We start from the raw sequence: 14,403 nt of genomic DNA, 5'->3' as shown, positions 1-14,403 counted from the left end.
ATCAGCTAATCTGCTTCATCAGGACTGTTTGGGTGTGGTTTGATCAGATTTGATTGACAGTGCTGGAAACATACACAAACAGCCCCATGAATGAATGTGAATCATGTGAAATTAACCAAACTGTGTTCATGTAGGACACCAACACTCTTAGTAAGAGAGAGAGAATGTAGCATCGTGATTCATCGTATCCCGAACAGAAGCATCTGTATCCATTATGTTTCTCCACTCATTTGTTCATTTTTTCCCCCTTAACGTCTAAAACATATATATAAACAGAATGATGCAACACACCACTGAGATAAACTGATTTCTTCAAAAGGTAGATGAGATAAAATCCCAGTAACCAGTAGAGACAGTAACAGTCAGGTGTCCATATGGACACTGAAAGAGGTTTTCCTCACTGTAATCATTCCTCCTGTTCATACTGGTGGTTAAAAGATCCTCTTTAAATGCACTTTTATTGTGTGTGATGTAACATTGAAAGGTATCTACATAATTTGAGTAATTTGGACGGCTAAAGCTTCATATTACCTTCAGATAAACTTTTGAATACATTTTTGCACTGAAGGAAGACTGTGGATTTTGACCTCCATCACTTACATTGTAAGTGCATTATGAAGAGATCTTCTAATGGTCAGTATGAACAGGAGGAATGATTATGACAAGAAAATCCTGTTTCAATGTTCATTTGGTTACCTGGCAGTTGTTTTAAGACAGACTTGAAAAACTGTGGACACATCCTTTAAGTCTTTTTTCACTAATTAATTTCACTAATTGTCATTAATTTTAAAAATATGGACTTTATATATTTCCAAAGACAAGCACAGATCTTGAGGGGGCTGAATTGAAGCTGTAGAGTTTGTCAGAATCAGATAATCAATCAATTGATCAACCCAGGATGGAAGACACTCTGATGTCACTGCGAAGCCTCTTCTGGGTACTGGTTATGAACAGGAAAGCTGCTTATTAACATGTGACAGCAAACTTCAACTGGACTTCATGAACAAAACTTTTTATTCTTTTAGCAGTTGTTGTTTAGCTGTGAGAATGTGAGAATCAATAAAGGAGACAAGAAAACAAGGAGGAGAAGTTTTATAGATTTATAGACTGTGTCATGGTGAATACTAACCTGCTTATGCTCAGTTGCCTTTTCTATTTGTGATGGATGGATTACCTACTGTACCTTCTAGATGAGCATGTTGGTTAAATTCATTCATTCAAGCATACATTATAATAAGTTATAAAGCTTTGTCATAGAAAAAAAACAAAAATGATGTGATTTTAACCTCCATTTTGGTTGGTTTTTATCTTCTGCTGTTCACCGTCACTTCTTTTTCCATCATTTTTCTGATTACGTCTTTCAGCCGTTATTATTAAGATCCTTGGTAAGATGTCAGAGGACATAAAGTGTTGATCCTCTGCTACATACACCCAACAAATCCTAAACCAGTGTACAGTATGAAAATAAACCAAAACCTCACACAGTTATATCTTAACATTTTATTGGTTTCCAAAAAAAAAAGAATAAAACAAAAATAAAAAGTAATTTCCTCCAAAATTATTTCGATATGAGGAACTGGACGGTTAAAACAGGAAAATTCAACCAGGGGACAGGCAGCCACAGTGACGCCTCGCCCCCTCCCTGTTCCCCTTTCTTGGCCAGCGGAGGAGTCGGGGAGAAGCTGCTTTAAGATGAGATGAAGCGACGGGAAAGGAGGAAAAAAAAAAGAGCAGGGACAAGGAGGGGGAGAGCATCTATCGAATCTTGAACAATAAAAACACCAACTATGAAAAAAAAAAAAAAAAAAACTCCTTGTTGGGAATCCTAAACCTTGGCAACGTCACTACTAACATTTACGCCTTAAGAGTGCAGAGAAAAACTCAAAGAGTCATAAAACTGCTATTCTCTTTTATTCACATGAATTTAAAATCTAAATCCCTTTTCATTAAAGTTAAACTGAAGTGTCTATCTCCCTTTTTAGAAGCAGACCTCTTTCTGAAATAAGGCATCTGTAGTGCTGTCAACTGAAACCATCGCAACAGGAGGGTCACACGTGCATTCATGGATCACAAACAGGGCGCCTGAACATGGCTGCCAAACAACAATATTGAGAACATTTAAATGAGGACTGAGGAAGGCGCAGTCTTTCATTCTCTCTCAGGATGTAGCTCTCTGTTTGCTTTTTCTTAATATAATCTCAGCAAAAACAAGAACAGGGCAACATTTAAACAGAGATGCAAATACAGTCTAATGGCAGCACAAAGATTACAGGATAAATACCAGTTAGCCGATGTCTCACTGTATGTACAGTATACATATGTGTGTGTGAAAGAGCCAAACTGATATGTTCTGAAGGCTATTTAGAAGGTTTAAGAAGGCAGGAGAGGGTGATTAATAGCAGGAGGGTTGGGGGGGAGGGGGGGGGGGGGGGGGGGGGGGGGAGGAAGTGTGGGTCATGATTGGCCATTTATGTGAAGGTGAGCCCAGCCTCGTTGTAGACTTTGAAGACCTTCTCGATGGCGTTGACGTAGGCGGCCGTCCTCAGGTCCAGACCCAGGTTGTACTTGCTTGCTGTGCGCATGATTTGCTAAAAGACAGAAGAGAACACGTGTTTAAAAACTGTTTGTTTTTTCTCCATTTCTGTTTTTTTCCCGTTGCGGTTTATTTTCTTATTATGTTGGATTCTTTGTTTCCTTTTCCCCTCCCCTTAAACTGACAAAAAAAGGTGTTTTGTATCTTATTAATGTTTAATTGATTGTTAACATGTTCAGCTATCAGTAAAAGGAAAATGTGCAAAACCTAATACATACACAACACTTATAAAGTAGATCAGATCATTGTTGGTTTGGCTCTGCACATGAGATTTATTGACAATAAGAAAATGATAGAAAATCAACAGCCTTATCCTATAATCATTATCGCTTTACTTTTATTGTATGCCAGAGATTCATTGGTTGCTTTTCTGATCCCTGTTTAATCTGCCCAGATGGGCGAATGCCTCATCGTGTGACATCATGTATTATGTCAAAACAAATTAAAATTGATCAAACACACGAAAAAAAGATAAAGGTGCACAACTACGACTCAGTGTGGTAAGAAATATTAGTAACAGCCCCTGAAAATCTCAAAGAAATTTCATAAAATTTTCATCCCATGTTTTCTGTGATTATGTTCAATACAATATAATAAGTCTACAGCACAAATTTAAAAAAGGAGGTCAAATTGTGATTTATGGGAAACTTGGAAATGTAAGAGGATAGTCTAGTTAATATTTGTATGTCATTTTTAATCATTTATTTGTTGGATGATTATGATTTTAGTGATGATAAAGGTATTTGTTGTGTTGGTTTGTTGGTGGCATGATGTGGCATCACTACTTTGACTACTGTATCTGAGCAATCTTGATATCAAAGACTACAATGGAAATAAGTTTTGCACCACATACTACCAGATCAGGAGACATAAAAACCATATCATGTGGATTCACATTAAACACAGTTTCAAATGTCAATTTTCCCACTATCAGTTACAGTTTAATACTAAAAACTGTTTAACATTCTATAAAAGTCTTTTACTCGACCAGAAATGCGCAAATACTACACTAACATTTCTGAATTTCCGAAGTGCAAGTCGTGTGTATCATCTTAAATTACCGTACAACATAATATGGTACCTTTTTACAAAAGAGGTTTGACTGTATTATCTCCTGTGGGATCACTTACCCGGGCAGATCTCTCCATGGTGTAGGCCAACCCAGAGTGAACAATATCCTTCTCAGAGGCACCCTGCAAAGGAAAATGAATTCAGCCACACAATCCATATAAAGAAGGCCACTTTATAAACAGAAGTGTATGCACAGTAGTCCTGAAATGATTGATCACTCAGTCAATCAACAGAAAATAAAAAAAATATTAACAAGCATTAGCTTTGTTGGTTCTTTGGTTCTTTTTGTTACTTCACATTAATCCAAACTGAATACTTTTTTACTTTTGTAGACATAACTTGACTCTGGGAACTTGTGATGAACATATTTCATTGTTTTTGATGGTGCATTGGCTGAACTGAGGAATTGTTTTAAAAACACACAAACATCCAGTGCCTGTGTATACATGTGTGTGCGTCAGCAGATGATACTCACAGCAACTCTGGCCTGGAAGTCAGCGGTAGGGACGATGGGGATGGGTCCTCCCTGCTTGCCAAATTTCCTCTCTAAACTTTCCTGCACAGACACTAGAAGGGAAAACATGGAAAGACAAAAGTAGGAATAAGAGGCATCAGAGGTGTTCTTTGTTTCTGCATCAATGTCATACCATGTACCGTATATCTTTGCAAATTATGGTTCTGGTTTTTATCAACTGTTTATGTTCTGATTGTGTCTTCTGACCCTGGCAGACTCCTGTCTTTCTGCAGGTTAAGGTGGTATTAAAGAGCAGTCTTGTACTCACTGAGCAGGTGGTAGTTTGAGTCTCTCTCATATTTGAAGGTCAGTCTTCCATAGCTGACATGGTTGAGATTCTTCAGCCACTCGAAATAGGACACCGTCACACCACCAGCGTTCAGGTACATGTCCTGCAGGATGAAACATCACATCCTCAGATATGTTGTTCAACAGTCCTCGTTCTTCTGTGTGTAGAATTATTCTGACTAAATTTCTTCTTTGCTTTAGTTTCACGTTCATGGTTTAGATATTACATTTTTTTCTGAAGCATTATTATTAGTTTAACCCTCCAAAACTCAGCTATTCTGCTTCATCAGGACTGTGTGGGTGTGTTTTGATCAGATTTGATTGACAGTGCTGGAAACATACACAAACAGCCCCACAAACCTAAATCCTGTGCGTGAACTCCGCTCACTTCAAACCAGTGAAAAGAGCCCAGACAAAAACACGAATGCAGAAATCAATCATGTGAAATAAACCCGACTGTGTTCATGTAGGACACCATCACACTTAGCAAGTTGATTCAGAGGCTTTAAGGCTTTACTGATCTTAACTTTCCACCACAGTGCAGCCATGTAAAAATGTCCCAGCAAATTTTGGTTGCATCATTCCTGTGGTTTGTTTTTGTCAACTGTATATTTCACAACCTACTATGCACAGATCCATTTTAAGAGCCGTTGCTGCAAATGATGTTTGGAAATCTTAAATTAGTCATATGAATGTCATATTTCAGGTCATATTTTGGCATTCATGAAACCAAGTTATTCATTTGAACTCACTTGTACTTGGTTTTGCAATGTTACGAGAGCTTGCTTAAAATCAGTTTTCTTTTTAAATGTAAACATTGTTTCTAGTGTTTGCATCCAAATATAGCGAAGCTTTGTAGTTTTCATTTCAGTGTGTGTGTGTGTGTGTGTGCTTACAGGGATAACCATGACGTTGTTCTCCAGGAAGATCTTGTCAGCATCTGGGGTGGTGGGACCATTGGCACCCTCAGCAATGATCTGGAAAACAAACACAAACTCACATGACTGCGACTGCCGTGTCCTTATTCAGGTGAATCCAAATAAAGACTTTAAGCACATCATCTTGAGTAAATCAGAGTTAGAGCATTTACCTTGGCCTTGATCCTGGGGGCATTGTGACGAGTGAGCTGCTTTTCTCCGGCAGCAGGGATCAGGATGTGGCAGTCGGCCTCCAGAATGTTTCCTTCATAAGGTTTGGCCCCTGGGAAGCCCACAATGGTGCCATGTTGCTGCAGAAAGTGAAAAGACACACACAAACACAAAAATGAAGGTGAAAATTTCATATGAGAATGATACTTCTGCATAAGATTAAAAAAAAAGAAGAGCTCATGTATTTTAGGAAGGGAAACTGGTGGAAAAAAAAGGGAACAACTTTGAGTAAAAACAGATGAAAGAAAGGAAACAGAAGTGAGGGGAAGGCAGCGGTGCTGGTACCAGTTTGTAGTCCTCCAGCTGTTTGGGGTCGATGCCCTCTGGGTTGAAGATGGCTCCATCAATCTCACCGATACCCACACACTTGGCCCCGAACCTGTGCAGGTACCTCATGGAGTGGAGACCCACATTACCAAAGCCCTGAGAAAAGACACAGCAGGATTCATTTGATAAGAAAAAAGATACACAGTCCAACATCACTTTAATAATAATAATCAATTTTGAGTTATACAATAATATCAATAGTAAACAATCTTTTTCAATTGTTATACCCCATTTTACTCAACCATAAACTATACTTCAGCTTCATGCAACTACATACTCTGGCGCCACCCAGTGGCCGGTTTAGGTTCTCACATCATCTACTGTATCATGACCTGAGACGAGACCTCACACAGCTGCCATGTGCTTGATTAAACTATTCTGAGTAAATGTGGGTGAGAAAGGGAGACAGGACAAAAGAAATAAAACCGACACAGATGGGCAGAATTGATGCTGTCAGGGGAAAATCATTCTGTTGCCTGATTTAAATATAAAATGTGTTACTGTTAAAGTATTTCACTGGTTTAGGCTTGTTGATTAATTCAGCTGGGATTATGTTATCTGTCACAGTATATGTAATTCAATATTGCTTTATTGATATATATCTAAATACAGTAAATAGTGAAGAAAACATAAAGAATCTAGAGTAATAAATGTTTATAAAGTAAATCCTCTATTTGTAGCCATGTTTTTTTTTTAAATTTCTATTGTCTCTCTGTCGTCATTTTGCACGTCCACAGCTCGGACCTAACACAACTGCAGGGATACGAAGAGCTTCACAGCTGACTTTTTATAAACTAAGTGTGATAGGACAGTAAAGCCATGCCTGTTTTGATCTTGATAACAAACTGGAAATCTGCTCTCACTAAATCTCCAAGAAAATCTAATCTCGGCACAACATAATCCTCAAACATACACACGGACACACACAGAGGGATTAGCTTTTTGTACAGCACATCACAATTCAGCTGCTGTCACTGCTTCTTCACCTCCTTCAATGACGCCCTTACCCCATCATCCCTCACTCGAATATCTCCTACATGAATGTTATTTATCTCCTTCCAACATCTCTGATTGTTTTTTTTTTTATTGTTGCTGATGAAAATGTGCCTCTTCGGGAATCTTTATAAAACAAAGAAAGGCTGTTTGTGGTTTGTGATATGCATCCTGTAAGGGCATAAATAAGAGGAAATCCTGTTATTTCTTTTGTTTTTGTTGAGTGGAACGCACTTAGACATACCAGATTACACTGTTGTCATGAAAAAGTTGTAATAATATAAAGTGTTTCAGGAAAGCTGCAATAGCCAGACAGTGTGTGTGTGTGCGTATGTGTGTGTCTCCATGACACGTGAGAAGCTGTCATGTGACAAATGGAAGTGAAACTGATAAGGAAAATACTGCTCTTTGACTTTTTGTTCCCACAGATTCTTCTTCTCTTCTTACAGACTTACAGTTGAAACAGTTGTATCCTTACAAAAAGGCTTTTCTACTGACTATTGTCCTCTTTGTTCAGTTTCTTTGCCTCTTTGTTTAAGACTTTTCCATGTCGGTGTGCCACAAATATGTGAAGTTTATTATTATCTTCACGAATAGGACATTCCTCTGATTAAATCTGATCTTTACGCTAAAAGAAGAATAGCAATGAGCCGAATCCAAACAGCAAATTCTTACTTCTCTAAAGATATGAGACTCAAACTGGGTCTCACAAAGCTAGACACATGGGACTTAGAGATGTAGAGCAGGCTAATTTGTCCCAAAGGATTAATTGGTTCCAGTCTCTTAGTGAATCATCATATGAACATGCACAAAGAAGGGAAACTCCTTCAGTTCAGTGCGGTCTGCTTGGTATGAGGAGATCAGGGCTGGGCTAAAACAGATGGCATGACTCTGATTGAGGCACAGCTCTAAAACCTCCCGTCGTTTCAGATGAAAACTTAAATCCTGCGAGTATCTGTGAGCAAATATCTGCAGCACATTTGCGTCTAGGGTCTCATCTTTCCTCTCAAGTAAAATGTTTCTACGTTGATCAAACCATGCCTGCGGGTATGTACCTGGATGACAAAGGTCTTGTCCTGGAAGCCAGGGGTCAGGCCCAGCATGCTCATGTAGGACGCCTCGTTAATGAAGTTCTCGATGCCATGGAAAACTCCACGACCGGTGGCTGAGATACGTCCGTGGATTCCACCCTGGCTGATGGGCTTTCCTGTCACGCAGGCGTGGGCGTTGATATCCTGCACACAAACACACACACGCAGAGAAAATCAGACCACACAGATCGCTGACTGTATACAATGCTACAGGTTACTGAAGGACATTTTTGAAGCCTCATTTTGGGTTTACCACTCGGACAAACCGTTAAATACCAAAGCTAAGTTTGATTGGCAGAGACACTAATAAATTAACTGTCCACAGCACAAAATATACTACTCTTCAAGCTTTAATGTCGCCAATGAGTAGGGATAGGTTCCCAGTTGGCAAAATGCCTGGATTTATTTGGCTCCAGTGCTCGCAAATCTCTTATAAAACTTGTATTTTTTCCATTAGTAGTACTACATCTTAAGGCTTCCTGCATCAGCTTTAGCTTTCAGCCATGGTGTTGACTGCTTGATATATACACATAACACATTATGTGTTCAGCTGACTGCACATCACTACAAACTACCCACAATCCTCTGCCCTCAGATACCCGGAGCAGGAATGTGTCACCCACTCCAAGTCCCTGCTAAGGGTATCTGGAACAGAGGACACGAGGCTGAGTAAGGTGAGAGGAGGTTAGAGAGAAGAACAGAAAAGGAAAGTGAGTATTATGGGGAAAGGAGGGTTTGAAATGTTTCACAACATGTGAGATTCACAACTATTAAACACCAAATGCAGGTTAAATTTCTCCACAACAATGGAACATTATTTTTCAAAGTCATTAACACTCAAAGTCATACCAAACATGATTGAGCAGAAGCTGTCAAGATCTTTTGTTTTTTTACTGAATGTGTAAATATAATATCTACTTTTACAAAAGGAAATTCAATAAAAATTTATATGGGTGCATAAAAAAAAAACTAAAAAAAACACGTATTTTTCTGCCAAATGCTAACATATCAAAGTGGCAGCCATAAATATCGCTGGTCGATTTCTGCCAAGATTGCTCTACTTAAGTTGGAAAAGAGCCATACTATAACGTCACACGTTTCAGTGAAGTTGAGACTATATTGGACTGTTTCCATGTTGCATAAAAGTATACACATGGCCAAATGAATATGCATTATGATAATGTCTTTTTGTATCTCCAACAATGCAAACATACAAGTATTATAAATACTACAGACATTATTCACTAGTGCTGCAAATCATTACATTATCAATTAATCTATCCATTATTTTTTCTATTAATAATTAAGTCTCAATATTCCAGAGCCCGAGGTGATGTCTTCAAGTCACTTGTTTTGTACAAAATCTAAAGACATTCAATTTCTGACCCGCAGTAAATCTTCATATTGGAGATGCTTGAAACAGTGAATGTTTGGCATTTTTACGGGATAATTGACTTAATCAACGTCCAAATTTTTCCCAATTAATTTGTGTCCTTCAACTAGGATTGGAAAATATATCAATACTATATCGATATCGTGATATGAGAATAGATATCGTTTTAAATATTGGATATTGTAATATCGTGTTGTCTTTTCCTGGTTTTAAAAGCTGCATTACAGTAAATTGATGTAACTGATGTAGATGATGAAGCCCTACCGTCAACTAATCAATTAATAAACTAGTTGCAGCTATAATAATCACCCAGCTCTAGTCTAGTGTATAATGAGTCAGAGTCTCTTAACACTGAAGCTTGCGTTTCCTTCCTCCTTTTGAATTCACTTTTATACTTCCTTTAAAAAGGTCATAAGTTAAGCTTATGCCCCTTTCCCATTTTAATATTTTCATTTTCATGGTCTCTTTACAAACGTTTGCATGTTTTTATGGCCAAAAAGCATCTAGTTACAGCTGTACAAGCCATGGACGCAGCCCCTCTTTCTCACTCAGCCTGAAAGGGGCTTGTTTTGTGTCTTCCCAATGCCGCTCTTTTCTGACTGGCTGACTGTTTCCTGACTGATGCACGCCCAGGCCAACCACAGGTAACGGACTGTAGCATGCAGAGAGCAGAGGTGAGGAGAGAAACTGGTGCAACCATAAATAACAGCAAAACACAGTTCCTCCAGGAAGGAGTGGGGGGGGTCCCGTTGGTGGGGGAAACACTGAGCATATAGCTGTGACATCACAACCTTACGGACGTCCAAACGGCTCACTTAAAGGCACAGTTTCTGAATATGGGCTGTGTGCATTTCTCTGTGGAGTGAGAGTTTTGATACTTTCACAGTATTTATATGGCAATTAGACCTTATTTATAATCAAAAAAAGAAATGGAAATCTCTACAATATGTCCCCTTTAACTCATGACAGTGATAACTACAAGTTTATAGTGATTGAACATATATTGTAACAGCTGCAATACACACACACACACACACACACACACAAACGGGTAAATATTTTCCATCTTTAGTCAAATAAGCTGTGTTTGACAGGTTTTGATAAAAGAATGATTAACTGATAACACACACACGCACGCGCTCACTCGCACACACACACCCACACAAACAAACACACACACACACACACACACATACACACAGGCCTCAGTCTGTAAAGCTGCTGTTCAAAGAGGAGGAATGTGTCTGTGGTCTGCTGGGAAGGGAGAGGCAGGAAATGACTGTTCAAGTTTACATGTGACTCATTCATTCCCTGTTCCTAATTTGGCCTATTTCAAAATCTGCACCAAAAAAAAAAAAAAAAAAATCAGCCAAGTTCTACAAATTGGTTGTGCGTGTCTGAGAACTCACAGTGTGTGCAATAGTGTTGGCGTATGTGTCGGCAATCCAAGACATTTCCCTCTCTCCTGTGCTCATGTCTGGGGCCGGGACGTCGATGCCAGGTCCTGGTAAAGAAAGACAGGTGAGAGAGGAAGGTAAGGAGAAGTACAAGAGTTTGCTAAAGCACGTCAGCTACCGCACAGGGATGCACGCAAGTACATACTTCAAACACAGGACGGTGCAAATTCACACAATTCAATTTTTCTCATACTACACATTATCAGAAACCAGGCTGCAGGTTTAACAACAAGCTACCTCTGCTGATCTTAAACAAGACTGGGTCAAAAGTGTCAATAATGTGAATTCCTGGAGATTAAATCATGCAAATCATGCATCATGGATATTTGTTGGTAAAGTGTGGTGAAGTAGCATATCACATGACGTGGTTAAGCTACATTTGAGTCAAAAAAAAAAGTTGCAAATGCAGTTGCGAGAACAATACTTTCCATTCATATCTTGGAATGTTTGATTTGAAAGAGAACTTATTTTAATTCTAATTTGATGATGTCTCTCGTTTTTCACTCTGCACTGAGTGTTTTGTCAGAGTGATTGTTATTTAAGGTGCTTTAACTGTGCGTTAAGTCCGTCATGCCTGTATGCACCTTTTTTCTGCCACTTTCCCGGTCAATGATCACGGAGGCTGTGGCAGAAATTGTAAATGAAAGTTTTGACAGTATTTTGGATGCAAATTCAGGAGGCTTATCTCCACCCAGTTACCACAGTCAAATCAAGCGCACCCACACTAAACTGATATAACAGCTATATGAGTTGCATGTTTTGACTGCAAAACTTGTGTTTTAATGCTGTTGTGCATTGTTTGTGATGTGAAAACATCAGAAAAATAAAAAAATAAAAAGCTCGCTTCCTGGTATTAGTTCAGATATAAAATCCAAACACACCATGGAGCGTCTCTCCTTCTGGCTGCTGACAAGCGATGTCAGCCGGAGAGTCGATCACACCGGACAGTAGAGGAGGAGACGGTAGAGATGCTGGTATGCGTCTGTTTAAACAGGAGTTTAGCCGACTTCAGCGCATTTAACATCGGAGCTGAGAGCGTCAGAGCGCGGCAGCAGGAAACAGAGTCACTCTGTGTTGCGCTGCTGTCCTCCGCTTCCATCATCTCGCACTGATTCATTTTCAAACAGGAACAGCCAATGAGAAAACTTCAACACTTGGCTGCCAACCGATGGTGTAACTTCATCACTCACTCACTCACAGACAACTGTGATTATAGGGCTGGTCGGTGGCCTGTCCAGCCAACAACACAAATGATGACAGGGGAAATCTGAGTGCCAGGCTTTGTGTCCTTGTGTCATATATACAGTACATGTGCCCTGTAGGGCCTCATATCCTGGAACAAGGTCCAAAAACAGAAGCTGGCACGCAGAGAAGTGGGGGATGGGACAAGACGAGAGAGAAAACAGGGTGACTGAATTTCTCGTTAGGGGAGGTTTGACCATGTTCATGTTACACTCACACTGACAGAACAGGGCAGTGATTTGTGCAGTGGGTGCTGCTTTGCCTCCAGGGTGTATCAAAATGCAGGCATGAAGGCCCTTGAATAAAACCTCCCCAAATGGCACAACTACTGCTGTCTACAAGCACATGGCAGACAGTAACAGGCAGTATCATATCACTCTTTGCTGTGTTTGAACTAAACAGATTATAAACATTGACATTCAATCAGGCAGGGGTGAACGAACTGGATGTACGAGGGCTGTTAACCTGCTGAATTAGTGTACATATGTTACATGTGGCCTTGTTGCTTTAACACAGTCAATAATCAACAAATTACAACTTCAATTTCTGTAATAATAATATCACATTTACCAGTCTAACAAGCTAATGCCTTATCAAATAGCTCATTGTCAAATAGGGTCAAATATGTTTGCATGTTGCCTTGTTTTAGCCCTTTAAATATCAGGTTCAAGTTCTGCTTTTATCCCAACCCCCCCCCCGTTTCTTTTTCACCATCATTAATTGTCTCCCTTTTCAGTTGACACAGGCACACCCTGACATACCCAAACCTGAATAAACAGAGCTAGATGAAAGGAAACGTTACACCTCTCACCACCACAGCCATTTCAACAAGAGTCGAATGACAAAAAGAACTCTGGACATCCATTTTGCGGAGTTACATTCGGTGTAAAATAACTCACCAAAAACCAAGCAGTGCAATGAGTGATACATTATAAAATTACTTTTGGGACTGTTGAGTATTGAGACAAACAGTTATCAGTTTAAACAACTGTACACAAACTCACCGATGAAACCCTTCTTGGCCAGCTCAATTGTGAATCTCCTAGTAATCTTCTCCAGCTCATTATCCTGCGACACACAGAGAGCACACAGTTCAAGAAAAACATGTCGTCACCTTGGTTACAGTGTAATAAGACATTCAAGGATGGGATGATGTTTAAAAAAAAAAGCTTCACTACAGAGAAAAACAAAGTGCTTTACTACCAACAAACCAAACAGTGACTCATCCATATAAAGCAATACTCTCCCTCAGATATTTAGACAGATGCTTCAGGCATTTAGACCAAACTGTGAGGTTTTTGTTTAGTGGTTTATTTCAGAGGTTTTCCTTCCAGTAAACTCTGGGTTTAGAGGCAAAAGCCAATGATCTTTAAATCTGTTTATTTCACAGTATACATCAATAGACAGACTCTCAATACCTATCTATAACCCCATAAAAAGGCAGAGCAAGCACCATTAGTTAATTCAAAGAATAAGAAAATATAACTTAACCACAAAACATTTGTATATATCTGATTATTAAAGATAAGAACGGCAGCAGCCTTGCCTTTTGCATTCTAGTGCAACTGAAATCATCCTCTGGGTTCGTTTGTATGTGAGAAACAGACAGAAACACAGAGCAACTCATCCAGCTCGGGATATTAAGTTAAGAATACAGTGTATGAATATGGGCACTACTTCTCCCGTGACTGCCGGCTTTGTGAGTTGTATGTGCTCATCTAAGGCTTTGTTGCTTTCCTTTAAGTATTACAACACACAGTTCCACATGTCTGTGTATCTCTACGTGTGCGTGTGAGTGTGGGGGAGGAGGATTGACATTAGAAGGCTTACAGAGTAATTCCTGGGGTTGATCTTGACTCCTGCTTTGGCTCCCCCAAATGGCACATCTGGAAGAGAAGAATACAGCTTAAAAACTGCACGAACACACACACACACACACACAATTGTACTAAACACACATGACATTGAGATATACACTTAGATTTGCATTTCATTATGTGTAATCAGTTGAAAAAGAAGGGAAACAAGTTGCTTTTGAACACTGAATATAAAGGCAGTAATGACAACAATTTGGTAATACACACAGTATGAATATGTATGTGCAGATATGGGGATAACAGGCATGAGGCTGTGTGGAAGGCAAAGACTTGAATACTCACCAACAACGGCACATTTGTAAGTCATCAGAGAGGCCAGGGCTTTCACCTCATCCACAGACACATCTGTGCTGTAACGGATACCTGAGGGAAACACACGCATACATGGAGAAGTTTACAACCAGCCACT

The 14,403-nt window shown here is 39.4% G+C and overlaps 1 protein-coding gene across 4 annotated transcripts in view; it reads right to left on the bottom strand.

Moving 5' to 3' along the window:
* glud1b (glutamate dehydrogenase 1b) overlaps nucleotides 1-14,403 on the bottom strand; it is a 71,403-nt gene that overhangs the window by 51,641 nt on the left and 5,359 nt on the right. For 2 of the 4 annotated variants that reach the window (XM_044338253.1, XM_044338254.1), the window contains exons 2-9: nucleotides 14,277-14,357; nucleotides 13,948-14,003; nucleotides 13,122-13,185; nucleotides 10,828-10,922; nucleotides 7,990-8,169; nucleotides 5,900-6,037; nucleotides 5,557-5,694; nucleotides 5,363-5,443 (exon numbers count right to left, since the gene is read on the bottom strand). In XM_044338253.1, the coding sequence (XP_044194188.1) occupies nucleotides 5,363-5,443; nucleotides 5,557-5,694; nucleotides 5,900-6,037; nucleotides 7,990-8,169; nucleotides 10,828-10,922; nucleotides 13,122-13,185; nucleotides 13,948-14,003; nucleotides 14,277-14,357 (833 nt within the window). Of the gene's footprint in view, nucleotides 1-1,485; nucleotides 2,589-3,723; nucleotides 3,787-4,139; nucleotides 4,232-4,446; nucleotides 4,571-5,362; nucleotides 5,444-5,556; nucleotides 5,695-5,899; nucleotides 6,038-7,989; nucleotides 8,170-10,827; nucleotides 10,923-13,121; nucleotides 13,186-13,947; nucleotides 14,004-14,276; nucleotides 14,358-14,403 lie in introns of those variants that run through there. The other 2 variants (XM_044338252.1, XR_006399503.1) reach the window with 2 other exon arrangements.

Source organism: Thunnus albacares, chromosome 20 (assembly GCF_914725855.1).
Source record: "Thunnus albacares chromosome 20, fThuAlb1.1, whole genome shotgun sequence".
Lineage (NCBI taxonomy): Eukaryota > Metazoa > Chordata > Actinopteri > Scombriformes > Scombridae > Thunnus > Thunnus albacares.
The sequence above is the reverse complement of the archived record's forward strand: the minus strand, read 5'-3'. Positions and strand labels throughout refer to the sequence as shown.